We start from the raw sequence: 19,654 nt of genomic DNA, 5'->3' as shown, positions 1-19,654 counted from the left end.
CTAGGAAATACTGAGGGTAGGAAGGACACACAGTCAGCACATGGGAGTGGTATGACGTGATAACAGAGAGGAAAACACAGGGCTTAATACACCAGGGAGTAACGAGGGGATGGGAAACAGGAGGGAAGCACAGCTGGGGCTAATCTGACATAATGAGACAAGGAAACAAAGCAGAATACACTGACATAGGACACAGACTGTCAGAATAAAACGGGAAGCATGAGGCATTCACAAGGACGTGGACTTGACACAGAGACAGAGACATGACTGACTGGAGAGACGGGGGGAACATGGAGACAGGAGTGACTAGATGTGGAACGTGGGACATGGGAAAAATACAGCGTAGACATGGGAACAGAGACTAAACACAGGCTAAGATAAATACTAAGGGAGGAAGAACTACAATCACATAAAAAACACGATGACATAAGGTTGGGACTTTGAGTAGCTATGGAAATTCACTTAGTCCAGTATGATAATAATATTTAATCACAATAATAACAATAATAATAATAATAATAATAATCATAATAATAATCATCATAATCATAATAATATAATAATGATAATAATAATAATAATAATAATAATAATAATAATGATGATTCCAATAAAAATAATAAAAATATGGAGAATAGAGTACAGGAATAACAAAAAAGCAACAAAAAACTAAACTTTAGCAATAAAAATAGTAATCGTAAACAGAAGAGGAAGGTTTTTATGCTGAAAGAAATGATCAATTGTGGTTAATAAACCATATCAGAACCATGGTTATGGTAAATTAAATAATGACCTAATCTTACCTTGCATGCATTTTCCACTCCAAATCACTAAAATTAATCCCAACAAATATTCCTTCAATCATTGATTTCAGTCTAATCCAATTAGCAAAAGAAAAAAAAAATAGTATAGCAAAAAAAATATGTGTGTGTGTGTGTGTGTGTGTGTGTGTGTGTGTGTGTATATATATATATATATATATATAAAAATATGGAGAGAGAGAGAGAGGGAGAGAGAGAATCTTCATGCTGCAGATTTTTAGTAAAGTTAGCTATTTAAAAGGGTATTTAACACTCTATAAAATTGCTGTCTCAAAATACTAAAGACAAAACAGTTGTAGCTGATTGGAGTTCATTTGTGTAGAGAGGCTTCTTGAGAAATATCCTTTAGGAAAATCTTTCCAGCTACAATGTAAGAGCACAAGCATGTCAATAGCATTAATATGTACCCCTTTCAAAGAACATAACTGGCTAAATACTGATCTAAAAGCTATCTCAACCCCACTGGCTCTGTAACCTGTTGCTGCTTCATCAAAATTTGATTTGCATTACAGTATTGTCCCAACCGTCCTTCTACCTGTAGACAGGTGTGGGCCTTCTTCTCACAAATCAAATGTGCACAGTGAAGATGAACTGAATGATCAGTGCTCTCGTGCAATACAAATCAATGAATGTTGTATTTAAGAAGATGCAGCACAATCACACAGCTTCAGTCCACTAAATATGAGCAAAAGTCTTGCTCATATTTATAAAGTTTTAAAAACTTTATAAAGTGGTCTTAATTTTTAAAAACAGTTCTCCAGGCTTTCTGAAGGTCTTTCAAAGTTTTTTTTTTGGACACTGACTACTTTTTGATCATTTGCAGTCCGGTCCTTACACTTGACTGCATTCAAAATAATGTTAAGCTACTTAGCACTGACCTATGAATCATTCAAGAATGACAGTAAAAGGCACCTAACTCAAGGCATGAACCACTGTTGTCTCTACACAAAACAGCCAATATAACAAGCAACCAATTATAAATCATATAGTTTACTTTGCCCTTGCTACTAGCAACATTATTCAAAAACACATTATTAGTTCCCAATTCTTTAGTTGAATCTAAGAAAAATTTCAAAGATGGGCGTAAAATAATATTTTTGCTACAGGATACAGAAAATATACAGAAGTATTTTTGTACCCAGTAGCTCTTTGATTCCCAATGAGCTATTAGCTGAAAACTTGGCGTGTCTTGGCCTGGTGTGCAGTATGTCCTTAAAAAGCCTGAGGAAACTAGACAAGTAGAAGACAAAAGAAAAAGTGGCTCTAAGGTCAATAGGAGATGAATAGGATCAGGAGGTCTTGTCGTTTAAGCTGAGGAAAATAACTGAGACCTGACACGGGACCTGCCTGAGAGATACATGTGACACTAAAGTTGATCTTCCTTCCGTTCACTGAAGCCTCATCACACATGGTCTCACTGGAAGGGTTCCTTGTCTTATGAAAAATTGAATTATGAATTACATTTGAATCAAAAATGTAATTAATAATATCTTAAACATGTAGAAAGGAGGTCAGAAAAGCGGTTGAGTGAAGAAGAAAAGGAGTAAAGGAGTGGAGGCTCTGTCATGTCACACACACACAATGAACACTCTCAGTCATGGATTGGCCTCCCCAGAGCCCGGACCTCAGCATTATTGAAACATTGCGGGATCATCTTGTTAAAGAGCTGAACAAAAGGCAAAAGGAGCTTTGGGATATCTTTTAAGAAAGCAAGAACGATTGCCTAAGAGAGTTCAGGTTTTGTTGAAGAACAAAGGGGGCCATGCCAAATGCTGACTTTGAAGCCTGTTAGAATTGTGCAAACTCTGATTTTGCTTTTATATACTGCATTATGATTATTATGCACCAATTATGTTTTTTTTCATTAAATCTCTGCACTCATTTCCCATTTTCCTCGAAAAGTATAAAATAATAAAGGGTGGCTCAAGACTTTTGCATAGTGCTGTATATAATATATAGACACCAAGTGTTTATATGACAGTATCCACAAATGAGTGAGCAAGTGCAGCAGAGATGAGCATCATAGACTTGTGAAGTGGCTTCGCTCATCACCTCTTAAACATATTTTTAGCATGATTATAGTCAGATGTTTGCAGAGGAGCAGGCAGATGTTTGTGGCTGCCAGTGCCCTGAGTATTTGTGCTTCTGCTGTTGGTACATTTTACTGATGCAGATGCTACTGGAACTACTTTGTGTATACTATGTACAAAATATGAAGTACAAAAGATCCAACACCATGTTGCCCAGTTGTTTTATTACTTTATTTACTCAGCGTGTTGACAGACTCTGAGAGTAAGTTGACAAGTTACACACTGTGCTTTTTGCAGGACTGGAGAATGTATCTGATTGCATACATCTGTGAAATTTCACCAAACAAATATTTTGTGTGTGTGTGTGTGTGTGTGTGTGTGTGTGTGTGTGTGTGTGTGTGTATTTGAATGTGTTACTATCAGTGACAAATGCTGTAATATACTATTGTGGCACTGATTACATTTCTGGTCTCAGCATTTGGTAGACTTACCTTTCCTGATCCACAAAATGTATGTTAATTGAAACAGGTGACAAGGTGAGGCAAGGGAGCGTGAAAATGATCATTGCAACCACAATCTGGATATCTGTGGTAGTACATTTGCCATCATGGCCTCCATTTTCCTGTATGACTGTATAACAAACTAATATTTGTTGTGCTAATATCTTTGTTAAAAAATACAAAGGTTACATCCAAGACATCATTGTTTTCAAGCATGAATAGAAACATGTCCGAGTTGTTGAATAATCCATAGCAAATTGATGAATTTCGGGGGGGGGGCTTAATGTTTCTGGTGACAAACAACTACATGCATACAACAACAACAGGTCCTGTGAAAATACATAAGTGTCACGCTACATTGTTATTGAATCATCATAATTCATTCAATTTTTACAAGGCTGTCAGAAGCATCTTGTCCTTCGTTGTCTAAAATTACACAATATCCTACAATAAGCAGTTAATGAGAACATAGCTACCTGGGGAATGTTTTCAGGCAATGTTTGCGACTGGTGTTGTTCAGACTCAGCCTGACAAACCATGTCTGCACATATTTAATGGAATACGTCTTGTGAAAACACAAAGTAGAAACATCACAATGAGAACTGTCAGTGGACATTGTTGTAACCTCTGCACTACCTCATTAATGCTCCTCTAGCTGAGCTGTGATCAGTTGGACAGAAGTGTTGCAGGATTCAGCTCCACACCCCCCCCTAATGTATATAAATGAAAAGTTGCAGGCTACTGCGTACTGAGTACTGAATATTCGCTCTTTTTGTAGATCCCCTTTGTCATGTAGAAAACAAAATGTTTGTCTTTTAGTAAAATACAGACTCTTAGAATTCTTCAGCATTTGATAAGAGTGGCTAAATAAAATCTTTGCGTAAAATGTAAAATTAAGCATACATTAATTTTATGCTTGTGAATTATTTACTTTTTTGGTGAACGCCATTCCCTCCTAATTGAGCCCAGTTTCTGGTTGTACAATATCCATTGCATTGGCTTGCCTCTTGTGAATCAAAGGCTATCCAACATTGTTTTTCTCCCATGTGAAATTTACGGTTGACTGGAAAATGAAAGCTGATTCAACAAATGGCATGTCTGGCAGAATTCTGTGAAACACAGAGCAGTTGAGTTGGCTAAACTTTAGGTTGTCCAACTACCAACACACTTTACTTGATACATACAGAAAGGACCTGTGATCTCTTAAAATGACAAATACCTGACAGTAGTAAAAAATATATGTATTGACATTCCACTTCCTGTAAATCACAGGTCACATCACAGGTGATGCTAAATACTGTAGATTTCTTTAAAGAACCCTATTCATGCATTAGTATATTTTGATGCCTGAACTAAAGTGATGATCTTTATTTCGTCCCGCAAATATGAATAAGCCATTTATATCTGACTTACAGCAGAACCAAGAAACATTTTAGCTTATATTCCACTTATTGAAGGATTACACTTCAAACTCATTGTGCTATCAGACAGATGCCTAATCAGAGCCTAAGCCTAGATAAATGGGCTCTGCTGGAATTTAAAACTGTGACATTTATAAAAATGTCCTTCTCATATACTCATACTCTTTAGTTTCTCTGGTACAACATACCAAATACCCTGCTACAGCAACATTATGTTTGCCTCATAAGACATCAGCGCTTAAAGAAATCTTTTAAAATAGGCCATGATGACAAAAGTAAAACTAAGTGGTAGCTCTACTCTACTAAATTCTATTAAGGACAAATGAACAACAACTCACACAAGCAATTAAAAAAAATTGTAAATAGTTTTCTACTGCAACTGAAAACATAAGATAAAATGACCAGAGACACGTCCTCTCAGCACAGTAAGATTCCCAGCCATCATCATACTGCAGAAGCTGTCCTATTGAAAGTACACGGGTTTGAGAAAAAGCAACCCAGTGTCTCTCATCAGCTTAAGTGTGCAGTGGACTGATGTGAATTTTACTCCTCAGTGACTCTCACTACAACTGAAGCAGTTTCAGGGCTCACATACCAGACAAGCTATAGCATGAATAGTATTCAAAGGCACTGCACCTTTTTCTAGTAGAATTACTGCGCTATATTTTAAATAGTCTTATTACTACTTATTACACTACCTGCAAATGTAAGTGCTTGTCATGTACGCAGTGTGAAATGGTATGGGATATGAAGTTTACTTAAGGCTGCTGCTAAGGCAAGTTGATACAGAGTATCAGCTTTTTTTCCTCTAATATCCACAAAAAAGAAACACACTTCTGGTTTCACTTATCACCTGGGGAATAAGGTGAGAGTAGTTCAGTCCAACGCGTGTCCAGAAGTTTGTGTGTCAATGAGCTGACCCATGTGTTCAAGAAGGAGGAGAAACTGCTTGGCTGTCTTAGGTGATTTTCTGTGTTTTAATGTATGCAGAATCCTTCTGCTCATGTTCTCTTACGCTGCTTTTGTATGATCTATTTTTACTCCCTTGTATTCATGTGAGACGCACAAAAGGTCAGAGTGAGGTGAAGGAGGGTGAACACTTTTTCCAAAAAGAAGAGAAATTTTCAACAGCCTGTGCAGACAACTGTCTAGACAGCATACAATCAGCTATTTAATTTATTATTTTTTTATATTAGCGAGCTTGGAAAGAAATAAGAAATAGCTAAGAAATAGGAACATAAAAATGTATTCCTCATTTTGAGTTTGACATTTTGTTTCACCTGTAAAGAAAAGGCTTTACAGGTGCCTCATTTATAGGGAAAATAGCTGATTGCTTGCAGTGAACAAGCTGCAGACAAAAAAACTGCATATATTACAAGTAAGAATAATCTGTTTACCTTGCTTTCTTCTTTCTCTTTCATTTCCTCATGTTTTTTTTCTCTTTCTCTCTCTAAATAACAGCCTAATTTCTGTGTTACTAATTATTTAACCCAGCAGTACTGCTGCTGCATTGTGCATTGCAGGGGAGTGAATGAGGTGAAGCAAAGACAAGGACGGATAAATAATGAATGTGACATAACTCCTACTGGATCTGGACATGCTTCCCTCAACCCTCAGAGCTGTCTGTGCAACTGCGTTAATGATCTAAATGACACAGACTTAAATAAAGATAAGAGACACTGTCACTGAGATAAAAGTGGAAGAGAGCAAAACAAAAAAAAGAGGATTTAAATGAATGCACTCCTGTCAGATAACTGGAGAAATACCACTTTTTAATGTAGAGATGATTGACAATGAGCATGAATAACAAGGTCAGCAAACCTCATTCTCTTCAAAACACAGGCCCACAAAAACAGTATATTATGCAATATATATCCTGGTAGCACTGTAGACTCATCCATAAGTTGAGGTGCAGTGGATATTGTTTGCTATTGTGATCATATTTTATGCTTAACTTATAACTGATGGTACTGAATGAAAAATGACTTTTGTGCAGGAATGAAACATACTCCAGTATTTTTCAATTTTTTATTCTTGTTTTGATTTTTACTGGTTTGCTGAATCAAGAAAGTTTATTTGTTAAAAAATGCATTGGGAATGATCTTTTAATAAATCCAGCAAAGCAAGCACAAAGTTTGAAGAAGTCTACAGGGGATAACCTTCATGTCACTCCTCATGCAACTATGCCACCGTTAGTCCAAGACTGGGTTTGTAATTAAAATTTAATTTTCCATTACCACTTTGGCTTCCAACAATTATAAAAACAAGATAACTGAGATTAAACGATTATTGTGCCACATCCCATAATGCAGTAATGCCCCAGTTTGCTCTGCATTGTGAATCCATTGTTTGAATATTCACCCACTGAAAAGGGAAAGGTGAGCTTGGGCTTTGACCATCTTAAGGTAGGTCAGATTTACTCTACTGATGATGTGTTTTGGAGTAGTAAAACGCTCAGTACGAGAGGAACCGCTGGTTCAGACATTTAGTGGATGTGCTTGGATGAGAAGCCAATGGCGCGAAGCTACCATCTGTGGAATTATGACTCAATGCCTGTAAGTCATAATCCTGACTAGATGTGATGATATCATAGTGCCATGAAAAGTTGGTGCAGAGAGCTGTTCACAACACAGCTGGGGCATCACGCTGGATGATGGTCAGCTCTCTGCTGTCTTGCGTCACCTGTTTGTGGAGAATCTGGTGTTAAATCACCTGCAGATGACACAATTATTACTATTCATATATTATTGTGTATTTTAGTTAGAAGATTAAAATAGCTTTAGCTGGCCTTTGAATTTTGTGTATAAGAATTCATTTATAAGGTTTGTTTAGTTAACAAAAAAGCCTCTTCTCTCTCTAATATAATAAGCTAAATACAGTTGAAATTAATTACAGACTTATAAAGCATTAAGCAAAAGAGTTAAGCAAAAGGCGCATGTAGTGATTTCAAAGAGCCCTTTATACATTGTAGCTGCAAAACGTTCTTTATCCTGAAAATTCAAGGATTTTGTTGCTATTCACAAACTATTCACCCTGTGTAACTGGAGCATGCATTTGTCACTTCAGTAGCCAAGCTGGTGTCAGTCACTATCTGATTACATGATGCATGTTGGATTTTTCTCAGTACAAGATGTACAGCAGTTCTGTGGTATAATGGGAATTTAATAGCTGTGATAGACTGCATGCAATTAGAGAGGGTGTGAAAAGCCCAGGATGGGATAGTAGTCTAGCCCACTGTATAAATTTTGCATGAAATTATGGAGTGGGAGCAATCTTGTCATGTGTAACCCCCCTGAAGTCCAGATTGTGTGGTGTGAAACATCCCTGTGATCACGTGATAAGAAAATAAATGCACACTCTATTCAGTGAGATTTTCACAGTGATTTTGATTGACAGCTGTTGTGTTCTACAGGGTGCTTCTGGTTGTATGTGATAAACAGAGGTACATCCTCCCACCAACTGATTTGTTTCCTCTCTGTTTGTAGGCGCAGCTTTAATGAAGAAGCAGACCTGCTAACATTCTTGCAGAAGGGACCTCTTCAACAAGTATGGGGTCACCATGGAAACCATTTCTCCTCCTGTCTGTCATCAGTGGCCTTTCAGGTAAGAAATTCCACAGCTAGTGTTCAGAGACTATTAAGAAAAGATGTACAGAATAATTTAAAGTATTAATATTACAACAAGAAAATTATACAGTAATGTCTAAAGTGATAACTTGCCGGGGATAAATGTGCCACATGTAGGAGAATTTATTTATTTATTCATTCATTTATCGGTGTCAAATATCGGGGATATTTTTTTCACTTTCACATCTTTAAAATGATACGTTTTGTATTTAAATCCAAGAATTTATGTGCCAGGTCCTTCTTGGTTTCTGAGGGAGATAAAATTGGGAACATCTTTGCACACCTTCTATGGTTGCTGTATAACATAATTACTCATTACCAAGTTTTATTTTATGCATACCTTTCTACCTAATTAAGAAAGAAAGAATAAAAGTCAATTTACGTAACATGAATGTATGTCCAAGTACCTTTAAAGTATCAGGCATGCTTAACTGGCTCAGTAGTAATTAGTTTCAACATACCAGTGCTCCGCTTTTTCTGTCTGGTATCCATTATCTTCCCGTGCTACATCTTCACTAGTGTGTTTAGCAGTGAGCGCAAAATTTCAAGTTACGGATCAAGTGACTCCCTCGGTCAGTCTAGAACAGGGATTTGCCGGTCTAATGGATTCTGCCCTTTTAACAGTTCTTTCAACCCACCAGAGAAGGGTTTGTGCACTCTGGACCTTTCTCTGAGCTTCATTTATGGAAGTCAGAGAAGCTGCACTGACCTCACTGGTCTGTCTGTTAAACCATAATAATAAATGGAAACAACTGTTTCTTGAGTTTTAAACATTGTCTCTTGGGGCTGTTTGCTTCTGAATAAATTGTGGGTATTTCTTGAAAGAGAAGATGTATTTTTTAAAGTTAGGTATACTGCTGTAAAGCAGTATTGTACATTACAACTTTACAAAGGAACAAAGCAACATACAATTTATTTTTGGCTGCAAAGAAAATTATTTAACTTGTATAGAAGTGACATGATGTAACAAAGAAAAAAAACACAAATCTTTCTTTTCACTTTTTCTTTTCTTATTTTATGGTTCTAATAAAAATAGCTCATCCTGTATAAAACAACCATTGTTGTTCAGGCAACTATTCCTGATTCAGTATTGTGTATTGTTAGCCCACATTTGCCACAGGCAGAATTTAGGGTGGGCCACTCAGGTATATTAATGGTCAATTTGGTGACAAATTCAAAAAATGTCTAGCTCCAACCCACTTCCTCTCATTTTCCCACCAACGGGCTGGCTGGACAAGTTGCCTCTGTGATGGTCCTTGATATCACTCAGCTCCCTCTCCAGAGAGCCTTTAATCTTGTGGTCAGACAGACTGTCTTGGACTGATTATATTTCTTAGTTAATGATTTTTCACAGGGTACTTGGCAATTTAAGTATTTGCATAGGAGCACTAAATATAATTCTGTGGGGGGAAAAAACCTGCTTGAATTATTATTCAATAAAAAAATGTAACATTAAAATTAGTTTCTTGGGACTGTCACATAGGAAATTTCTTTTATACCTTTGATTGTCGCCCACTTTTTTGCATTCATTAGATTGTGAATATATAAGATAAGATAAGATAAGATAACATAAGACTTTTTTGATCCCACGACAGGGAAATGTTTGTGTTACCTCAGCTCAGGTACAGATATCAGAAGGAAAAATACAAAATAAGTACAAACAAATAAAAAATAAGTAAGATAATACACTATATACAACGGTAGCATACACAGTGTGTGATTATGGATATGGTTGTGGAAATATGCAAGACATAAACTATATAGCTTAACATAACTATTCTAACACTACTATTCCTATGTATAGACATGTGTAGACACACATGTGCACACTAAATATACATATGTATACATATACATGCATATATTTTATTTTATATATTGACATAAATTTATTACATCTGATTTTTTGTAGACAGTACAGTTTGTACCACAGAATGCCAATTATCCACAGTGCTGCATAAAGATTACCGAAAACCAGACCTTTACCACAATTTGAAAATGTTAACATCCCAGCAACTACTATTTACTGTTCGAGAAAGCCAAAGTGTGCGCTCCCAAACTTCTGCTACTGGTATTAGCAGGGAAGCTGCCTAACAAGCCTCCAGTGGTAATGTGAGCTTGAACTCCATCAGCTGACAGGCCTGAGCTTGTATTTTCAAAAGCACCATAAGGTTTGATGTAGTCTAATCATAAGCATTTTGAACTGCTGTCTGTAAACTGTAATCATTGCTTCCCCAGGGATTTTGTAAAAGCAATGCATGGAGTGCGTGGGGACGTGTGAAGGAGATGGTAAAGCTGCTGACTGCTATCCGCTGACAATTGTGATTTAGTTTTTAATCAAGCTGTTTTTCATCATAAAGTGTCCAATTTTCAACTTTTAAATGCAATACTTTTACAATACCTTTGAATCCCATTTAAAACCTTTGAACTCAGTTGTCTCAGTAGAGCTTTATGATACACAAATAGAAACATAAATATAAAAGGAGACTGTGGAACAGTCATATTTGGTAGCATTTGACAGCTGACCATCACTGACAGTGCTGACCATTGTCCATCACAAAGTGTGAAGGAGGATAATTATAATCAGTTCCTGAATTAATTCAAGACACCTTTATTAATCTTAATTTTCTGTATAGCTTTTTAATGTGCCCTAAATGCATAAAGAAATGTAAGAGTTTATTCTCCCTTTTTTTTAAAAAAAAAAAGAAGTATTTTAAATTCACAAGAAACTGCAGAATTACTGCAAAGTGCAGTGACTATTGAAAGCTTTTCAGCCCAACATGAGCACTTAAGAAATCTCTCAGAAATGGCTTGTGTGTCTCTTTGTGGGTGTCTCTGCTTTATGTGCGATAACAGAAAAGGCCACGGCTGCTATAGAAGATGTTGATTTTTCAAACATGAATAGAGAAATAGGAAAACTGGTGGAGAGTCAACAGACTCTGGTTCACTAAGGTCTGCTATGGGACTTAACAATGAACAACATCTTACAGTAGTAGTAGTACATTTGGCACAAATTCCCAATGAAAACAATACTACATGGTATTGGTGTATGCATGAAGTTGGTAAGAAGATATCAATACTAACAGAAATTCCACTATTAAGTAACTGTGACTTGGACTTTTTAAAATTAGCTGACAGGAAGCTGCTGTGGAACAGCGGAGAGTTTTCAGTAACTCTTTTTCTGTTTGTCAAGACTTCAACTAGTTTATCAAGTTTATGAACAGGGACTTAGCGGCTTGTGTAGTTAATTTGTTTCAGTTGAGCCAATTCTGTCCATTGATTTTTGATCTCAGGATTTGGTTTCCTGATTCCTTGGATGTGTACAGTTGACAGAATTTGCTCTGCTTGCTCATTATGGGTGTCTCATCTCAGTACTACTACAATGACTTCTGTTGTCTTCCTGCGTAGTAAACTAGCTTCCTTTCAGAAAAAAAGAATGCAAGGTTGTTTCTTCTTCTGGATTATAGGTGAACATATGTTCACATATACTGTTAGGTACAACAAACTCAAGTATTTAAATGCTGTATATTTTTGCTATATTATTTTTAACTTGGTATTTTTTGCACTACATATATAGTGACATAGAAAGAAGGAAATACAAAGAATGTCATCAATTCTCCTACACTGATGACTGCAGTATTCACTGAACATATCTATGCAATTCAGCTGAAAATTGGATACAGGAAATGCAGTCTGTGTTTCTTTCTTGTGTGATTTAGTTGAATGACAATGCCAGGAAATTTATCACAGTGTAAACAAAAGTATTTCATGATTGCATAAAAAAAATCGAAAAATAAGACACCTACTGTTATGCACATGCATATTTTTCATTTTCTTTAACCTTTATTTAACCAGCATGATATGACTTTAGATTAAATTGTCTTTTGCAAGTGTGTACAGGCTACAATAGACAGCAATACTATCAACAGAGTAGTAGTGCACACACACACACACACACACACAAATAAAAACATCTCAATTACACAAAACACATATGCTAATAGAGAAAAATACAAAAACAACCAAAATGTATGAATTATAGCATCTGTGAAGCATAAAACAGTAAACACATTGTCTTGAGCCAAAATATGGGGGTAGTAATATTGAGGCAAGACATTGTTTTGCAACCTGAAGTAACATCCTAAAATCACAGAATACGCTTTTCCAAATATTTGGGGCAGATATTGTTGCTTGACAATGACAAGTTTTTAAATTTGTTTGCCTTCATTCTTCTTCAGCCAAACTTTTCAAGGGACTTCTTTTCATCATTCATCCATACGCTAACACTAATTTTTGTCTTAAAGGTAACTGAAATGAATAGAGTCAAATTGTTGCAAATTTGTTGCAAATTGTTGTTACCTGAAAACTGTGATACAACAAATAGTTTGGGTCATAATGACGTCAAAGTTGAATCTTACATATGTGGACTCTGAGGAGGAGCTGTTCAATTTATACAACACGTATTTGACTAATGTTGCAATAATTATATGTATGTAGAGAGAGTTGTAGTTCTCCACTTTAGTCAGAACAGCACTGCGAACTGAGTGTGCTTTTAGTACTCACAACTATCAGAGATGTGTCACATTTTAGTAAGAGTGGCACACTTCAAACTGGTTTTCAATATTATCAGCAGTAGGAGCCATGAGCAGCTGTTCCCACGGGTGTGATGCTGTCTTTGTCTATTATAATACTTTTGACACAATGGTTTGTATAATGGATTTTTGACCCACTGTTCTCCATGAGAACAGAAAATACTCAGTTTGAAGACAGTAGTTGCTTCATTCTATTTTACTTTCCCCTGTGCCTCTCTTCGTTGTCCAGTCCTTTTATTCTGTAGATATTTAAATCACATAGAAGGGAGAGGGCACTAACAAAGTGGGTTGGGCAGGCATAATGTCTGGGGCCATTTTGTTTTCCTTTTTTTTCCACCTCAGTCCACCAGTGATTGAAATATAATATTTCTTGGAGTGTTAAGTGTGGAATGGTAATTCAGCTTTTCCTTGGTTAACTCAGAGGTATCTCAATATTAAAAGTGGGTTGCAGGGAATATAGATGTGTAGTGCCGTATAAGTGATGCATGAAGTAATTTTCACCAAGGGCAAAAGAGTCAAATGACAGAAATATGGCTGTGTGTGGGGAAACGAATGAGTATTTGCATGCAGTACATAGAGCCGGACCATGCAATGAATATATATTGCTGTAATTGTATACCTTGAAAAATAAACTTTAAGATATGAAGTTGTTATAAAAAGTGACACCCCCATTCCATAACTGCATCTCCCACTAGCCTAGCATTCCAATAATCCAAAAGTCATGGTCTGTTAGTCAGTGTAAGGGAAAAGCCGTCATCAGTAATCACAAACCTGTGCTAACCTTGTACATTTAAACTGTGCTGAATACAAGGAATGTGGATGTCATGGTCCTGTGTTTTCTGACACAGTGTTTTTAGTTTCGTGAAATGTATACTTCTTGAAGTTTTTAGGTCATTTTTTGGTCTTTAGTCTTTAATTCTTGCTACTTTGTATTCTGGGTTTGTTTAAATTTTCAGCATTCTTTTCTGAATCTTATTCAAACATACAAGTAACAAATGTTAAGGAGGAAGCATCTTGTTATAATACTATATGTATCTTTATTTGTCATTAGATATAGTATCCCTATCTAATGCACAGTACAACCATATACACATTTAACACTCTGATTCATCCACGTTTCAACTCGGACGCCTTTTGTTACTTTCCCACATCCCCTGGACCTATGGGACTGTAACATCAAGTATATTTATTAAATTGAATTTTTTGTGCATCTTTTCAAATCCTTTTCCATACTATTCCACAAATTCCTTATCATTATTTATAATATATTTTCAAAAGTTAGCTCCCCCCTCAGCTCATAACCCCCATCTCTGTAAACTTTTTAAAATTGGTTTTCTGGTAACAGACCTTTTCGTGCTCTGTACATTATTTGATCAGTTCAAAATTTTTCAAGATTAATTAATTTCAACATGTTGGACTTCACCATAACACCTTGAACATGTTGTTTTTAACTTACTTGTGTTTCCTATTTGTTACTTCCTCTTTTATTTTCATTATCTCTTGTGCTTTGTATTTCATTTCATTTCCACCTGTGCCTCATTACACCAGCTGTGTTCACTTCCCCTAATTGCCCTCTTGTGTATTATATATATATATATATATATATATATAGTGGTGTCTTTTCCTCAGCTTGTGTCATCCATGCCTGAATTGTCGAGTCCTATATGAACCTTGCTATTTGGATTTTGGGATTTTCCATCAGTTTGAATAAAAGTGTTTCCAGTTTGTTCGATTGTCTACAGAGTCTGCATTTTGGGTTCTGCAAATGCATGGCAGTGGAGTCTATTTTTGGTCCAACCATCAGGATAAAGAAAACGTATAACCTCTGACTTTTTTTTGTCGGATTATGATGCATCTTCAATATGAATTTTATGTTAAGAAGAAAAAGGAACAAGTACAAGCAGCATACTGAATTTACTCCCACACTTTCCATCAGGAGGTATGACACATTAATACCATAAATCATACAGTGCCATTGCAGTTTCATTGTTACTGTGGCAAGGTTGAAGCAACTCATACAATCCCCATCGTACGCCGAGGATCATGAAAAAAGACTGGGTTTTAGTAAGTAGTCCACTGTGATATGAGGTGAAGTGAGGTTGCATATGATGTATGGATTGTTCTATCTGTAATGATATTCCACTGAATAAATGGTCTCAAGCATAATCAGCTTCAGTCAATATAATCTTCCTGTGAAGGTCTTCATTAATCTTACAGGCTATGGCTAATCATGTCCATCTACTTGAGCACCCATGAATGTCTCACCTACTTACTGTATGTTATTCTAATTAATTTTTCACGCCATTGTCCAGAGGCTGCCGACAAAGCCCCACAAGAGTCGCATATTGTGCCCTGCAGAGTGTCAGCCCAACGGCCTAATACAAGTGGATAGGTTTTCAGTGTTTCCCCAGTGTTTGCTTCTCCAGGTCTCACCTCTGTTAACTCGAAACGTGTCATCCTCCTTTAGCCTCACCTTCACCTCTGTTGTTGTTTTGTTTGCATGTTAAGTCCCTTGTCTCAAATCCATGTACGTGTCCTTTGTAGGCACACCGCATAATAATTTAGAGTAGCTTATTACAGAAAGGTGATCTCCATTAAAGTAAACGTACAGTCTAATAGTTTAAAACACACGTCATAATAAAGACAAGGTAACAGGAATGTTTGACTTTTTGTTCTTTGTTCAAGTATAGAATGGCTGTTGCCTCCTTTGTTGATGTTATCATGAAGGTGGTGTTAAGACCTGAAACGATCACCGATGGCATTGCTCTGGAGCTCCCTGAAATACAGCAGGTGCAGGCCTTTCAGCAACAATGACTGTGACTGATTTTGCACCCACTGAAAGATAGGGATCAGCAGGATCTGCAAGGGTCATTGCTTTTATCAGATGAAGGTGACAGCTGACAAGTGCAAGTGCCCGTTGGCTTCAGCAGTCAAACAAATAAAAAAAGTTATTTGTCTGACTGCTGTGTTTGTCAGGATTTAGGAATGCTTTTTTCCTGAGGAAGACAGTGATACGTTTTATAACCTCCACCAAACATTGTGTCAAGTAAAGCATGCATGCAATTTGTACAACATCCCTTTAATGTTGATTTAATCCATGACATGAGGGTAAGTTAAATTCAGATTTTCAGTTTTGATTCATATAGCAATTTACAACAACAGCTGTCTGAACTTTATTATGTTTATTATAATCATAACTTTTTGTTTGCCTGCTTGTCTGGTACCTATGATGCCAGTGTATAATTTTGCATAGTTTTTCCAAACAAGCCAGGGAGCATACATGTCTCTGTTAAAATCAAATATGTATAGTTTTATTTTAGTAGCAGCATCAAGATATCTGGTGATAGGCTCTGTCTTTCTCTGGTTAAAAATTCCTTGGTGGTGCCAGAGATCAGACAAAAATGGTTGCACTGCTTCAAGCTGACAGGAAGGCAACAGTAACTCAAATAACAACTTGTTGTCCAAGATATGCAGAAGATCATTTTTGAATGCACAACACATCCTACCTTGAAGCAATGACTGTAGAGCAGATGAGCTATAGGAGGAGAAGACTGCACTGGGTGCCACTCAGCCAAGAACAGAAAACTGAGGCTACAGTTCATAAGGAACCACCAAAATGTGACAATTCAAGATTGATAAAATGTTTCCCGGTCTGATGAGTCTCAATTTCTGCTGCAGTATTTGGGTGGTAGGGTCACAATGTGGCATAAACAACATGAAAACATGGATCCATTCTGCCGTGTGTCAACACTTCAGGCTGGTGATGGTGCTGTAGTGAGTATATTTTCTTGGTATACTTTAGGCCCCTTAGTACAAATTGAGCATCATTTATATCCCACAGCCTGCCTGAGTGTTGTTGCTGACCATGTGCATCCCTATATAACTACAATGTACTGATGCTCTGATGGCTGTTTCCCGAAGGATAAAGCATCATGCCCCAAAGCTCAAGTAATCTGAGAATGACAATATATATAATAGAACCTTGTTAGATGTGGTTGAATGGGAGTTTCACACCATAGAAGTGCAGCAAACAAATCTGCATGAACTGCATTATGCTATCATCTTGATATGGACTAAAATCTCATAGGAATGTTTCAGCACCTTTTATATATAATATAATACCTAAAGAGCGGCTTGTGAGTGTATATCTTTTTTCTAAAGTCAGTGGAAACAATAAATAATATTTGGATGGCTGTTACAATATAAATTCATTGAAATGACAGTAGCTTAATCACCACTGTTATTATGTACTTTACAGGCACTACAGCTTTACTATTGCACTAAGTGGTAAAGCTGTGTTAGTAATTCACAGTATTTTATTGTACGGTCTTGAACCCCTGGCATAATGAGCAACGACTATGTACTAAGCTCAGGTGTCTCTGCATCACTCATCCATAATGAGTGAAACTAAGCTGTTCATGTGTGACTTAGAACTAGTTTACTGATATGAAGGAGAAAAGGCTTCATCACTGCTTCTTAGGGCCTCTAAACACCGGATGTGTAAAATCCATTCCAATATTTCATGAGTTGAAAATATTTTTCTTACTCATCTACTCTTAATGCAACCGTTCACACCGACCATATAATTTAACTGGACAAATTTGCAACATTTATTTATTTATTTTTTAAATCAAGTTCAATTTTTCAGATTTTTTAGATTTTTTTGGGATCTGACTAAACAGATTGGACAAATCAGATCACTGAATTTCTGTAGATGTGTAGTGAATACACAATGAGATGGAAATAGTAAAATATTAGTCTTTCCCTTCAGACACACAACTAGATGCTGATCCGGGTCAATCAGCTTTCTGAAATGATTTCTCTGCCTTTTCAGATGTGATCTCAGCCCTGCCAACAAGACCTCAAACTTCCCTACGTTACATCCTGCAGTATGTACGAAAGCGTGGTACAGTTTCAACTCCTGGATCAAACTATGAAATTCTCCCTACTGCTGCCTTCTCGTGAGAATTGGATGAACCAGAATCTCAGTTTCTTAGTTTTATTGTTAAGAAACATCAGAACCAGCTCATCGTGCCTCTATGTTGACATAATTTTTTTCATAATGCATTTTTTTGATGACTAATTCGTCGCAAAAATGCAACGCTTTCAGTGTCTACATACCTTACACGACAAATTCAGGTTTGGAAGTTCTTTTTTTTTTTCACAGTGCATTCAGTGTGTAATAGTCTCATGCTTGATTTAGTCTTCTGCAGGAAATATGTACATCCCAACTCAGGTTACCTAAATCATGAAACTCCTTTTATCCCTACACTGCAACCTTCCATGACATTCAAAGTCATTGTGGTATGCCTCAACCAAACTGGTAGTACATACAGACATTTCTCGGGAGATGCACTCCAAGTTACACAGAAGGTTGTGGCATTGGGTTAAAATCGGGTTCCCGTTATGGTGAAAGTTACGATGTAGATCTGACGCAGAAGTATAATTCACGTGTTAAGTCTATACATGTATTGTAAAAGCTATTAAAACAATTAATAATACAATTAAACCTATAAATACAATGAAAAGTATTACATTGTTTCACAAAGGGCAAGACAAGATAGGATATAAAAAATGCTTTATTTATTCCAACGGTTAGGAAATTACTGTATTACAGTTATTTAGCTACACAGTAGCTTATGACGTCGATTTAACATAAGTCGCACACAGGATACCACAAATTCACAAAGCCACCAATGCAAAAGTTTTTCAGAAAATTCTTCAAAAAAATACATAACCAGTTTCTCTAGCTTGTCTCAACCTGAATGTCAGGAATTATGACTGTCTTACTGGTTTATTACTTTAGGGACACCTGGGTACATCAGGTATAATACAATGTAAAAAAAATGAAAGCTACTTAGACCTTAATATTTAAAAAAAACAAAAAACCCCACTAGATTATCATATCTGAGTGTTTCAGAATTGTGACAGTCCTACAAAAGTTACAATATGTTATATATTAAATGAAACCATAATGTTGCTCAAGCACACGAGTATTCTAAAGTCCCATGCTCCTTATAAGTATGACTCATTTTGTACTGTGAAAAACACTTCTGGGCTATTTTTTTTATGGTTCCATCCCAGTCTGAATTAGCATCAAAGGCTTGTGTTAATACTGTTGGGATAAGCTTTTATTTGATTCACTGGTCCTTTGGTAAAAATTACCCCTCATAGTTTTGTACTTCTTAGGACTGGAAATCTCTCAGGTATCCTAATGATTTGATTCTGATTTTAGGTGCTATGGTTTGGTTACAAAATGATACATCCGTTTCTATATATGCACATTCATAGTGTTGTAGTTATTATTATTTATCACCGTTAAAGCCTGATGAATCTAGTAACATTATCATTTATTTCCACTGCAGGAAGTATGCCAACTGGCATTGATGAGATACGGCATGTTTACGTGGAAATGTCCTGTTTAGCGAGAGAAATGAGCTGTTTGTCCTGACAGTATTTTAAATCTTGACTAAATGAAGTCATTGCAGCTGTCATCTTTTAACAGGATCAACCTGTTTTATAACAAGCTGTTTCCTTGTAATCATTCAGCTTCTTTCAACCATTACATCTTAGCTGTCAGTCAAAGATTCTAAGTTGCTTTATACATGTATGTGTCAAATGTGCTTAAGACCAGTCTGCTTCTGATAGCTTGGCCTCAGCTCAG

At 36.4% G+C, this 19,654-nt stretch overlaps 1 protein-coding gene across 6 annotated transcripts in view; it reads left to right on the top strand.

The window, feature by feature from the left end:
* Positions 1–19,654, top strand: part of cntn5 (contactin 5) — a 107,587-nt gene that overhangs the window by 26,275 nt on the left and 61,658 nt on the right. For all 6 annotated transcript variants that reach the window (XM_005455075.4, XM_005455079.4, XM_013274400.3 and 3 more), the window contains exon 2: positions 8,258–8,375. In XM_005455075.4, the coding sequence (XP_005455132.1) occupies positions 8,321–8,375 (55 nt within the window). In that variant the 5' untranslated portion in view covers positions 8,258–8,320. The remainder of the gene's footprint in view (positions 1–8,257; positions 8,376–19,654) is intronic.

The sequence above is a fragment of the Oreochromis niloticus genome, linkage group LG14 (assembly GCF_001858045.2).
Source record: "Oreochromis niloticus isolate F11D_XX linkage group LG14, O_niloticus_UMD_NMBU, whole genome shotgun sequence".
Classification (NCBI taxonomy): Eukaryota; Metazoa; Chordata; class Actinopteri; order Cichliformes; family Cichlidae; genus Oreochromis; species Oreochromis niloticus.
This window is presented reverse-complemented; position numbering and strand designations above follow the sequence as displayed.